The sequence below is a fragment of the Poecile atricapillus genome, chromosome 1 (assembly GCF_030490865.1).
Source record: "Poecile atricapillus isolate bPoeAtr1 chromosome 1, bPoeAtr1.hap1, whole genome shotgun sequence".
In the NCBI taxonomy this organism is placed as follows: domain Eukaryota; kingdom Metazoa; phylum Chordata; class Aves; order Passeriformes; family Paridae; genus Poecile; species Poecile atricapillus.
The window spans coordinates 124329681-124341859 of record NC_081249.1 but is presented as its reverse complement, the minus strand read 5'-3'; the positions used below and the strand labels follow the sequence as shown (position 1 = coordinate 124341859).

At 39.8% G+C, this 12179-nt stretch overlaps 1 protein-coding gene across 2 annotated transcripts in view; it reads left to right on the top strand.

Moving 5' to 3' along the window:
• The window catches only part of AMPD3 (adenosine monophosphate deaminase 3), a 33177-nt gene that overhangs the window by 14017 nt on the left and 6981 nt on the right, over positions 1-12179 (top strand). For both annotated transcript variants that reach the window (XM_058858451.1, XM_058858442.1), the window contains 6 exons: positions 5164-5358; positions 5603-5734; positions 6628-6791; positions 7948-8074; positions 8910-9073; positions 11116-11236. In XM_058858451.1, coding sequence (XP_058714434.1) covers positions 5164-5358; positions 5603-5734; positions 6628-6791; positions 7948-8074; positions 8910-9073; positions 11116-11236 — 903 coding nt within the window. The remainder of the gene's footprint in view (positions 1-5163; positions 5359-5602; positions 5735-6627; positions 6792-7947; positions 8075-8909; positions 9074-11115; positions 11237-12179) is intronic.

Sequence of the window (12179 nt, the reverse complement as noted above, 5' to 3'; positions counted from 1 at the left end):
TGTGTACCAGGCTGTCTTGTCCTATTTATGAGGTTTGTTTGAGAAGGGCTTCCTGTAGACCTCTGTGCCAAACAGCCTCAGATAATTTGGAACAGACAGTTGATTTTTTTTTTTTTTTGAGGTGAAGCCAAGAGATTTTTTTACCGAACATTATTTGCTACCTTTGTAATGGATATCCATGCACTGAATTGGCAGGTGTCCTTCACTGCAAATAGCTTTGATACAGTTTCTAAAGATGACAAAAAAATCATCTAAGCCTCTTTGGGTATTCTTTCTTTCTGTAGCCAGTATTTCAGTGTGTCAGCAAACCAGACCTGAGGTTATGTCCTAGCAGTGACTTTGACACATCACATTCTCCTGCCTGCAGGCTCACTAGTGCAGGTGCCCAACCTTGTGTGGGGAGCTGTCCATGGGAGAATGCAGTTCCTGCATTCACAGCCCTGCTGAATGCTCCACTGCAAGAGCTGGCTGCTGCTGTGACATCTGTTGCATGAGTGTGTTGGGACTGAATTTTTATTTCGTTAATTATTGGTTAGACAAAAAAGAAGTAAATTCTAGATGTTTTTTTAAACCACAGAGTTGAAATACCACTGGCTGTACTGGTAAGAAGGAAAGTTAGAGTGGGGTTAAATGCTACTAAATCCAAAAATCTCACAAAATACTAAATGAAATTGGTAGATATCTGCTTTTTAAACATTTGATTATAAGGCTTGTGAGTGAAGGGTGAACCTATACCTTAACTTCTCTGAGCTTTGATTCATTCTAAGTTTGATTTTTTTTTTTTCTATGTTTCTTTTGTTTTCCCCAGTAGCTACTTAACTGACTTTGGTGATGAAATAGTTTAATCATCTAAACCAAAATGACAGTGAATCGGGAAGACTTATGGGTTAGCATCAGATCCAATGGGAATGCCCCTTCAGCATGGCATGGGATGGTGCCTTGCCACTGTTAACTGGCAGCAGAGCTGGCTGTTGTGTTTTCAGAGCTCTGAGTGCTGCTTCTCCCTTCCTGCCTTGCAGAGATGCTGAAGCAAATTCTTGTCTCTACCTCGGTCTTGCAAGTGAGCGCAAAATATGATCAGGTGTAAAGGCATCAATCATTATAATGTTTCTATAGAGACCATAAAGAAAGCTTTTCCTCTCTCCTTTCTTTTAGTAATTAAAAGAACAGAACAAGAGATTTTCTCTTCATTTCTGTATTTGTGTGTATACAAACGGTTGGATTCTGCAGCCAAACAAGAAGCTGGATATGCAGGGATTCTCTTGTCATCTCTCCTGGTTTCTGGGTTGCTCTGCATGGCATAAATATGAATTAGACAAGCTCCCAAGGAGCTCTGCACAGCTCTAGGGACTATTTCGGCTGCCAGGAGCATTCCTGCACTACTCAAGGACAGAGCATTTTGTGCCTCTGCCTCTCACGCCTGTTAAAGAACTGCAGGGAGAAAATCAATCACACTGTATAAAGCTTTGCATCCTATCAGGAAAGCTGATGCAGTATGAATGTATTGATGAGCAGGGAATCTAGCAGTGGGATGAGGAATGATTTCCCTTCAATCCAGCACTGAAGAGGATTCAGTGTCAAGTTCATGCAGCCCATAGCTGTTGGGTTAGAAGTATTTACAAGTGAATGCATTTAGAAAATGTGGCAGTTTAGAACTGTGGATACAACTAATCCATGCCCTGGAAAAGTTCAGTGTTACTAAAAGGGCTGGCCTTGGCATTTCTTCTTGCTGTATTTATCACTCATCACTGAATCTAGCTCATATGCCCAATTCAGTGCAGCACTGTCTGTGATATGCACAGGTAAGCATCCATAAAACAGATTTGAGATGGAGGTTTTGTGGAGATCTGAGTGACAGTGGAAGGAAAGAGAAGGAATGCAGGAAGATAAGGGAGGAGGCAGAATGGTTGAGGGAGGCTTGTGCTGGTTAGATGTGGAGGGCAGTGGGAGCTCCTTCAAGCTGTAAGTTGTACACAGATGTAACCACCTTGCCTGAGAAGGACAAGATTTCACCCCAAAGCCTGCAGAGAGAAGCACAGAGTGGTCAGGTCAGCGAGGAAGGGAATGGAATAGTCTGAACTAGGAATCTGCAGAGAAAGAAAGCCTGGCTTCGTTACGTGGAGAATTGCTGAGTGAAGGGAATTCTACTATCCTTTAAGTGCAAGAAAGCTGATGTCCACCATCTCTTGAATGATGGAATTACAAGAATTTAACCTTTATGTAAACAACTGTTTCCATTTGTTAAAAGGGTGGGTTCACTGAAGGTGTAATATTGTGTCCCAAGACAGGCTTCTGTCAGTTATTCTGTTTTTCTTTCCATTGAAGACTAATGTGACCTTGAGTGAAAGGTTTTCTGCTGGGGGAGGGGACAATATGCAGGAAATCTGGTTAAGGAAATGCAGCTGGAGGGTTTTTTCCCACTAAGGAGAAACTGGGCTGGAATGGCACTATAGTGAGTTTGAAAATGCAAGGAGAATGTTTGCAAATAGAAACAAATAAACCATGTGGTAAGGGTGTGTTACTCATGGTCCAGAAAAGCATCAACTTGTTTCATGTATTGTATGAAGAACAAAATAGTAACATCTTAAACTGGCTTTGTCGTTTTTGGTGGGGAGGAAGGAGGCAAAGGGGGTATTTTGTCACCCTTATATGAATTCAGTCTGTTAAAATTGTTTTAGTAGAAGCTTTCATAATAACAATAAAATTAGTAACAGTATTTTAGCATGATGACATTTCACATAATAATAACAACAATAATGACAATAATCTGCCTAACCAAATCAGCCCACCTAAGCTCTGTATAAGGGTTCTGTGTTCAGATACTTCATTTAGTTAGGATTGCACCCTGCCTGGTAAAAATGTACAAGAGCATGCACTCTGTCAGGGTAGCTCAAAGCTCAAGTCCTTAAAACCTTGCAAAAAGTTGCATTTATGCTAAAAAACAATAATGAAGAAAAGCTGTGATACTCTGATGACTTTAGACTTGAATCTTTTATGAGTTTCTGTTACTGAAGTTGCTGCTTGCTCAAAGGTCAAATTATACTGGTTAGTAAAAAAAGGTAGCTAAAGTAGTGAATGTTCTCTGGAAAAAGCATGAAGGAGATTCTAGAAGGATCTTTGTTCTCAGAATAAACCTACTGTGGTTAGCTCAGCTCTAGGGCTGTGTGTGATGTGTTTGTGGGGACTGGAGATGTCACAGGAGCTCACTGAACAGGAAAAGGCACACTCCAGAGAATTATTTCTCAACAGGAAGCAGGATTGTAAAAGCAATATGATCTTTGCACACAAGCAGACAAAAGAAACAAAAAGCCTCCTTGCTTTCCATCCTTCCCCTCCTAACAGCACTGAATTCATGTTGATTTACATAAAGAGGAAGTTCTGTGTCTTGTTTTCTTCTAAGACTCATTAATTCCAGTAGCTGAGCCACTATTGGAACCACTGCATGCTGAAATTCAATAAACGACACTTATTCAAGGTCCCTAGACCTGTATTCTGTGCTTATGACTTGCTTTTCATTAGCATTTAGAGCCTATAGGACATCTGTGGATTGTTGTTCCACTCTCCTGTACAAGTTGACCAAGCCTAGTAGTATTTCATTGTTCCAGGAAGAGTTTACAGTAAACAACATTTGTGCCTAAGCCAGAGAATGTTTCTTAACCTGAGTAAGCGCATGTATAAAATGCACTTGGGCTCAAATATCTATACAAGTACTCTGAGGAGGGTGAGAATACATTGTGTGGAGGTGTGTTTACTGTTTATACACAGCATTGTTTCCTGGGCATTAATAATGTATTTTATGCTCAGTTCTTTGAGACAGAAATATGTTCCTTGCTTTTTCATTTAGCTTTAATGTGTCTGGTATATTTGAATTAGGCAATGATTAGCTGTGTTTAGGATTCAGTTTTATGTCCTGGTCTTTATTTATGCTACTGATATTCACAGGGAGAAGCTGCAACAACTTTTGTATATATAACATGCACATAAAATGACTTCAGGTGCCAAGTGGAGCAGTGGCATTCCTGTGGCCTGAATGCCATGGCATAAACCCAGGTTTGCACTGCAGGAAGGTGGCTTATTCGTGTGCTCTGTGATGTGTTTCCTGCTGATCCTTAAAATCAGATACGGATGTTGATTAGTTATGTTGGTGAAATGTGAAACTGCATTCACTGCACACAGGGGAATGCCTTGGGCTCATTTTGTACCTGTCCGTGTTTGCAGTTTCCTGCACAGAGACCTGGATGAGTCCTTTCAGCCATTTAGGTTCAGTGGCTCCTTATAGCTGGTTTATCAGAGTGTTTGGTTTATTTGAGAAGTTCTTTTAGTGTTACTAAGGACTTACACAGAGAAAACTCACATGATAACCAACCCCCCAGATCTTGTGAGTTGTTTCTTTGGATTGTGTCCCAATAGAGGCTGTTCAGGTAGCAGTGAGAGCTTCTGAGCAAACACAAAGCAGACCTGTGGAAATAATTTGTTTCTTGTCAATACTTCTTTTTTTTCCCAGCAAAACCTGAAGGAGTATTCTCAGCCCTTCTGTGAATTTGCACTTCCCTTAGTGTGTGAAGAGATCTAAGAAAAGAGACCTGAAAAGTCTGTCAGCATTATGAGTTGCTGTATTATAGTTAAACTTGGAAAAATGGTGACAAAAATCTCACATCTATATTCTTCAAGTTCTAGTGGCCTAAGATGTTTCATATGTTTGAAATACAAAAAAAATTTCTGCTTTTGGAAATGCCTGAGAATTCCAAGTCTCTTCAGTCAGTGAGAATAGTTATAACCACAGTCTCTAACTGGAGAGGCATTGTTAATTCATTAATGAAGTAAAAGGATATTAAGGGATCAGAGTGTCCTTTAAGGAAGTGTCAAATTTAATCTGAACCCAGGGTCAGTGATTGGCACTTAGAATGTATCTTGTTGAAAATTTTCCTATTAAATAGGAAGCTACTAATTGAGGGCTACTTTACTTACAGTCTGCTTATTAAATAATTCTACCAAAATCAAAATCTCAGGGCTCTGAAACATTTTGATTTGCTTAGGCACTAATCCATTTGTTACTAAAGGAATATTTTAGAAGGCTTTAGCCCCTGTTGTCAGTGACATAGATACTTTGCTAATTAAGTTTATGAAGATGGATGATGAACATAAATAACCTTTTGGTTTCAGGTTGACACTCACATCCATGCTGCTGCCTGCATGAACCAGAAGCACTTACTGAGGTTTATTAAGCACACCTATCAAACAGAGCCCGACAGGATTGTTGTAGAGAAAAAAGGCAAGAAGATGACTTTAAAGCAAGTCTTTGAAAGCCTTCACATGGACCCCTATGACCTCACTGTAGACTCTTTGGATGTCCATGCAGTAAGTCTAATAAAAAGATAAAACAAATGGGAAAAAGCTGTTTTCCAAGTGCGAAATTCTAGTTTCTGCAATGTTTGCATGATAACTTACTAAATCAGAATTTGACTTCGTGCATTACAGTGCACATTTGAAAGAAGTTACCTCAGGATTTTTCTTTTCTGTGCCTTTTAATGCTAGGCAGTTTAATTTATGAACTATTGTGTGTTCTTAAAACTACAGTTATTTGGGTTTTTTCCTCCTCCAGGGACGTCAAACATTCCATCGATTTGACAAATTCAATTCCAAGTACAATCCAGTTGGTGCCAGTGAGCTGAGGGACTTGTATTTGAAGACTGAGAACTATATTGGTGGTGAATATTTTGCTCGTATGGTCAAGGTAAGTAAGTTTCAAGCTTTTCCAGCTGTAGAGAAATGAAGGTTTGTAATAGGTTTGTGATGTCATAATTTTATACAGACCTAACACTATGTTTAAGTGATTTCAAGTATTGGGCTTGCTCCAGCAATTCCTCAGAGGAAAACCTCTTCTAAGCCAGCCCCTGCTGCTTTCTGAATAATTTTGTGAGTTAGAAACATACACAAAAGCTGTGTATGAATTCAAAGCTGAGTTGTGGGTAGTTTTAAACTAATGGAGAGCAGCTGAGGGTCAATTCACTGGTTTAATATTTTGTTAGGATTTAGTTGGCTACTGGTAGTTGCTAGGGAAGGAGGAGCTAAATAAGTGCCTCTGCATAAATCTGCATCTGTACAGGCTTCAAATTAATTTCTTAGAACAAAAAAATTAATGGTTTTTATGATGTAGTAGAGGTCAGCTCTTCTTGAATATACAGAAGTATTGTCTAAAATTAATTGCCATAAAATTGCTTACTAGCACAGATTCTGGGTCAGATTCTCCATTGTTCTGCACATTTTATGTAGACATTTGCTGTAGCTGAAATAGTCTAATTCTGATTTATCAATCTTAAATGTAGGTCTGACAAAGGTGTTAGTAATGACTGCACAAGAACATTGTCCTCTAAAAGGAGGTGTTAGAGTTATTCCCAATTATATGTACAGTTAAGTTATACTCACATGATATTTGAGCTAGCTTGCTAGTAGAATATTTAGATGCGTACAATAAAACAATGGATTGAAAGTCAAGAGATTCCCTTTATCTTTAAAGGGTACCAATACAGTTATGTCTGCTCTGAGAAAAATGCAATGATAAATATATTTTTAGCTGTAAATGATCTTAGTGTCCATATTAAAGCAAATATATTTATTACTTACTAGGAAGTAGCCCGTGAACTAGAAGAAAGTAAGTACCAGTACACAGAACCCCGCTTATCCATTTATGGACGGTCTCCAGATGAATGGCTGAACTTGGCAAAATGGTTCATTAAGCATAAAGTTTATTCCCCTAATATGCGCTGGATAATTCAGGTTCCCAGAATCTAGTAAGTAATCAGGAGCTCTTGGTAATCTTAATAGTTTGAAATCATACCAGTGACTTGATTTCTGATAATATTTAGATGGCTTATTAGCTGTCCTGTAGTTCTATTTATAAGCAGTAGCTTGGGAGATTTATTTTTGACCATTGGTGCAGTTTTCCTGACAGTCTGGGGGTGGAAGACAGGAGATGGGGATTGAATCTACTCTTTATGAAGCTATTCAAAACTACTGTGAATTATTTGTAAGTCTGAAGATACTGAAACCAAAAAATTACAACTGGGTGAAATCAAGCTGCATTCAAAGGCAAGTTAAAATACAATTTAGTAATGAGAATAAATCAATTCCTGAATTCCATGAAGGACTAGAAAATGTTCTGTCAAACTGTTATCATCAGGATTAGTGACTAAATGACAGTGAACTTGGAAACAACCTAGACTGATGATTTCCAAACTTAAATCCTTGTCAGTTCTTCTTAGTTTTTAAGCATCCTTTGGGACTTTATTTCTTTGTTTCCAATACTGAGTGTTGCAATACAGTCTCCCCTGATAATTTTGTCAGATTTAACAGCTGAGCTTTATGTTTTGCAATGTCCCAGTTGGAGTATGAGTAGAGAAGGAGCTGTCACAGTCACATATATCCCCAGTGTGCTTTTCCTTGGGGAGAAAGTTTCTCTCCTTAGATTTCTTACAAAGCAATTTCTTACATGCATGGCACAGTCAGCACTTTGAATAAGTCATGCACTAAGTGGCACATGGAAGTACTATCCCTTTTTTCTGAAAGACTCACTAAAACACAGCATTCTACTTTCATTTGGAGTAGTTACAACTTTAGGAAACAGAATCTTTCATGAGAAGTAGCTCCTAATCTCCCCTGTTGGTATGTGGATGTCTGTAAGGAACAGGGTCACTGCTCTGAGGCAGCATCTGCCCCTGCATGCTGTCTCTATTTTTGGAGCACTTGAGAGCTTCAGCAGATCCTGGATGAAGCACAGTGCCAGGCAGTGCAGGAAACAGAGCACAAAGACAGTCTGCCCTGACATAAACTTTGAATTTCTGAATCCTGGTGGAACTGAAGCTCTAGAATGTACACAAATAACAGGAAATATGAAAGTGAAGGACAACACAAGCTTATTAAAGAATATGTCTATTTTTCCCCCTTCAGTGACATATTTAGGTCTAAAAATATCCTGCCTAGTTTTGGGAAAATGTTGGAGAACATCTTTGTACCTTTGTTTGAAGCAACAATCAATCCCAAAGACCACAAAGAATTGCACCTATTCCTCAAATATGTAAGTATGTTTGGGTTTTCTTTTTCACATGAAATGGATCCTCTACTGCTCCTTTTTTCTTTTTTTTCTTCTTTTTCTTTTTTTTTTTCAGTCCACAGCTGTTCCCAGACAGTAAAAAAGCTTTCTTCTTCTCCACAGATTGCTGGTATTATTATTGTTTCAAAGCCCTGACACATAATTTAGTACAAGTCTGCGTGAGGTCCTATTGTCACATAACCTGTTTATTTCCTCACAAACAGCTCAGCAGCTATTTATTTGTCCTTTCATTGATGACCAAAAATGTTTGCATGCTCTTGTGCATCATCACTCAGGAAGGGTACTTTGAGCTGCTTCTGAACTGGCCTCCAAGAAGGAGGCAGCTGAAAGGAAGCTTTGTGAAGATGGTGCTGGAGCTCAGGAGAGAAGCAGGGATGTAGCTGCTGGGACAAGGTTACCACAGATATTTCTGAGTGTGCCTCAAATCAGAGCTCTGAGGTTTGCTGGGAGCCTCTTGCTTTCAGCTGCTTATCAAAGTCAGCAGAGGAGTTCAAAGGATTCTAGTCTGGATCTTAAGGAGTCTTGCAGCTCTGTAAACCCCACAGAAGCCTGAAGGCTTTTGTGCACCTGGGCTTCCTGTTTGTCTCAGAAGAAAAAAATGGGGTAAAACTTTGACAAAACATGTAATTCCTGCTGTGTGCATGGTATGGTAGGATGCAGAGCAGCAGGACTAGGATAGGGATGGAAATGAAGGAGGAAGGACTGGATGCTTGTTCAAACAAGTCCTGAAGCAAGAGTGGGTGGCACTGAAGTTTGCTTCTTGAAGCCCCTTATTCCTGTGAATTTCTTCTCCCACCAGGTGACTGGCTTTGACAGTGTTGATGATGAATCCAAACACAGTGGCCATATGTTCTCTGACAAGAGCCTTAACCCTGACCTGTGGACCAGTGAGAAGAATCCCCCATATAGTTATTATTTGTATTACATGTATGTGAACATCATGTTGCTAAACAACCTTAGGAGGTAAGTAGACACTTTTCTATTGTACAAGCTTCCAGAAAATCAGTATCTTTCCTTAGACTGTCAGTGTCTAGATTACAGATTTTCTGAAGCAAGGGTTATTTTGAATTATTTAGAGAGTTGAGTATTTGGGATATTTTGAAAATACTAACAATAGAATTCATTCAAACAAAAAAAATCAGAAACTGTAGAGGCATCAGATTAATATCTTGGTTTGATATTTGTGTGTATCTTGGGTTTTTTTAACTCCTTAAAGCTGCATATACGAAACAAAACAAAAGAAGGAATCCCACCAAACTCTTTTATTTTATTTTATTTTAAAATCTTCTATTATTTTATTTATTGCAAAGCCAAGCCTTGCTTGGCTTTGCAGCGTATTCCCAAATACAATGTACTGGCTCTTGGTGCCTGGCTATTTCCTGGTAATTTAAGAGACACAAAGTAATATTGTGACACACTGGCTTAGGGGCTGCTGCATTCAGAGACAGACCAAGTAGGACACAATTACGAAGTGCACATCCAGCTAACTTCCTTTAGCAGGCTTCTTGACTCACTCAGTTGTACTGCTTTTGAGACCAGTGTCTGGGCAAGTAATGCAGGGAGTTATGTGACATCAGGCTGTCAGAGCAGATCTTTGCATCAGGCTCAGGAAAGCCTGAAATTCAACATGAAGTTATGTTTCCAAATTTGCAGCTGACTCATTGAGTGACCTACACAACTGACTCCAGCTGAGGCACAGTGATGCTATCCACTGATACAAGAGTGTCATCACTTACCCTGAAAGGATTTGGTTCATTTCATTTAGTTATTTAGGTTGTTTTAGTTATTTAGGAAACATTTTGGGATTTTCTTATAGAAGGTGCACAGATTAGTCATTTTACAGTTTTATCCAAGTTAGCATGCAAAATGTTATTTCTTGTCTCCCACTGCTACTTGAAGCATTTCTTCTCCTATTTGATGAAAACTCATGATGCAAACACCCACCTTAAATTACCTTGTATGTGCAACAATCAGGCATAGTTGTTAGTTTTAATTTTTTAATGGAAAGGACACACTACAGCAGACAGCTGAGCCATCCCTTTCTCCTGACTTCCTTTACATTCTCTGTAGTCTACATGCTTTTTCTGTTCCAAAGACAGATTCTGCCAGAACTAATGCATTTCTTTTTTCCTCAAGATCACTGACTACTGTATTAAAATGCCCCCAGATAATCATTAAGTGTTCTTTACAGCTGACAGAATTCACCAATGAGTCACTAACAGTTAATCTGAGTGCTTGAGTCAACACAGCCCTGACAAGACTTTTTTATATTTTTGGTAATATTAGCGAGGATGGATTAAATCCTCACATTAGGAGAAATGTTACTAACTTCCAACCTAGAATTGCCTTATATTGTAGCACTCCTTGTTGAAACTGTTTTAAACATCTTGAAATACCTGTGGGACGTTTGCACTGAATAACAGGGTCCATTATAACCTCGGACCAGCATCACTTTTAATGTAAATAACATAATTCTAGAAATTACAGCGGAAGTCTGGTGCAATAACTAACATTCCTAGATCATCTCTGCTTCTGAGGGTGTGGTTTTATGCTACACTTAATCTGGTGAGATGGCAGGCTCTGATCCCTCTAGGTACTGTTAGCTAACTCTTGGCAAGGTGCTTCCCCTTCTTCCCTCATTTTGAACCAGAAAATTTTGCAGCCACAGGTCGCATGGGTCACATTCAGTTTTTTACAGAATTTTCCATCCACTGAAATCCATTCAGTAGCTGTTCATCCAGTGGGTAGACAATTGCTAAATGAGATGCAACTGGGGAAGGAAAGAAGACACAAATACGCCTGGTGGTAGAAGGGGCTTGGGTAGAAGGACCTACCCTTTTGAGCAGCCCACTACAGATAGGCCTGTGTAGATGTCACATCAAACTGTATGAGAATGTGTAACTTAGTTTTCTTCTTTTTAAATTCACGTATTACTGGCAGTTATATACCAAATAGATAAAGAACAGTGCTTTACTTTAAGTGGAACTTGCTTTTAATCCCTTCAGGGAGAGAGGCATGTGCACTTTCCTGTTTCGACCTCACTGTGGAGAAGCTGGGTCTATCACGCACCTTGTTTCTGCCTTTCTGACAGCAGACAACATCTCTCATGGATTGCTCCTGAAGAAGGTATTGCTTGGTTGCTCCTAAACTAATCACTGTGTGCTCAGACATCCATCACTGGTTCAAACTGAAGGCACCAAATTGGCATTTTTCTGGGCAGCCCAAAATTCATTTTGGGCTGGCCCATTAATTCATTTTCTTAGCAAGGCACAAGTAACTCTTCAGTTTGGTCAGAAACTCCACCCAGAGCCCCCCACCACCAGAACACGTGGGCCTGTTGGAGGGAGTCCAGAGGAGGCCAGGAAGATGCTCAGAGGGCTGGAGCACCTCTCCTGTGAGGAAAGGCTGAGAGCATGAGGATTGTGCAGCCTGGAAAAGCGTGAAGGCTCCAGGGAGACCTTCTAGCACCTTCCAGTAGCTAAGTAGGGGTCACAAGAGAGCTGGAGAGGGACTTTTTGCAAGGGCAGCTAGTGACAGGAGTAGGGGGAGCTGAAAGAGGTTTAGAGTAGATACTGGGAAGAAATTCTTTACAGGGAGGCCCTGGCACAGGAGGGGATGAAGCTGTGGCTGTCCCATCCCTGGAAGTGTTCAAGGCCAGGTTGGATGGGGCTTTGAGCCACCTGGTCTAGTGGGAGGTGTCCCTGCCCATTGCTGGGGGCTGGAATCAGATGATCTCTAAGGTCCTTTACAAACCAAACTGTTTCATGAATCAATGAAATAAATAAGCTCAACTGAACTTCCTGTTCTTAAGCTACAAAAAGACAGCTTTGTCATCACAGGGAAGGAAAATGAGCTGTTCAGACATGTCAAAGACTTGGCAGCACCCATTTTTGGTTACTTATTTCCCATTATTATATTACCAAGCAGAATTAAAACACATGAACAAAACTTAAAACTTTAGACTTGCTACTGATCCCTGGTTTAGTCCCAGAAGAACTTAAGGAAAGCTCTCATTTTTGCTCTACAGGGACAAAGGTAATTTTCTCAGATTGGCATTTCTGTACTTCAA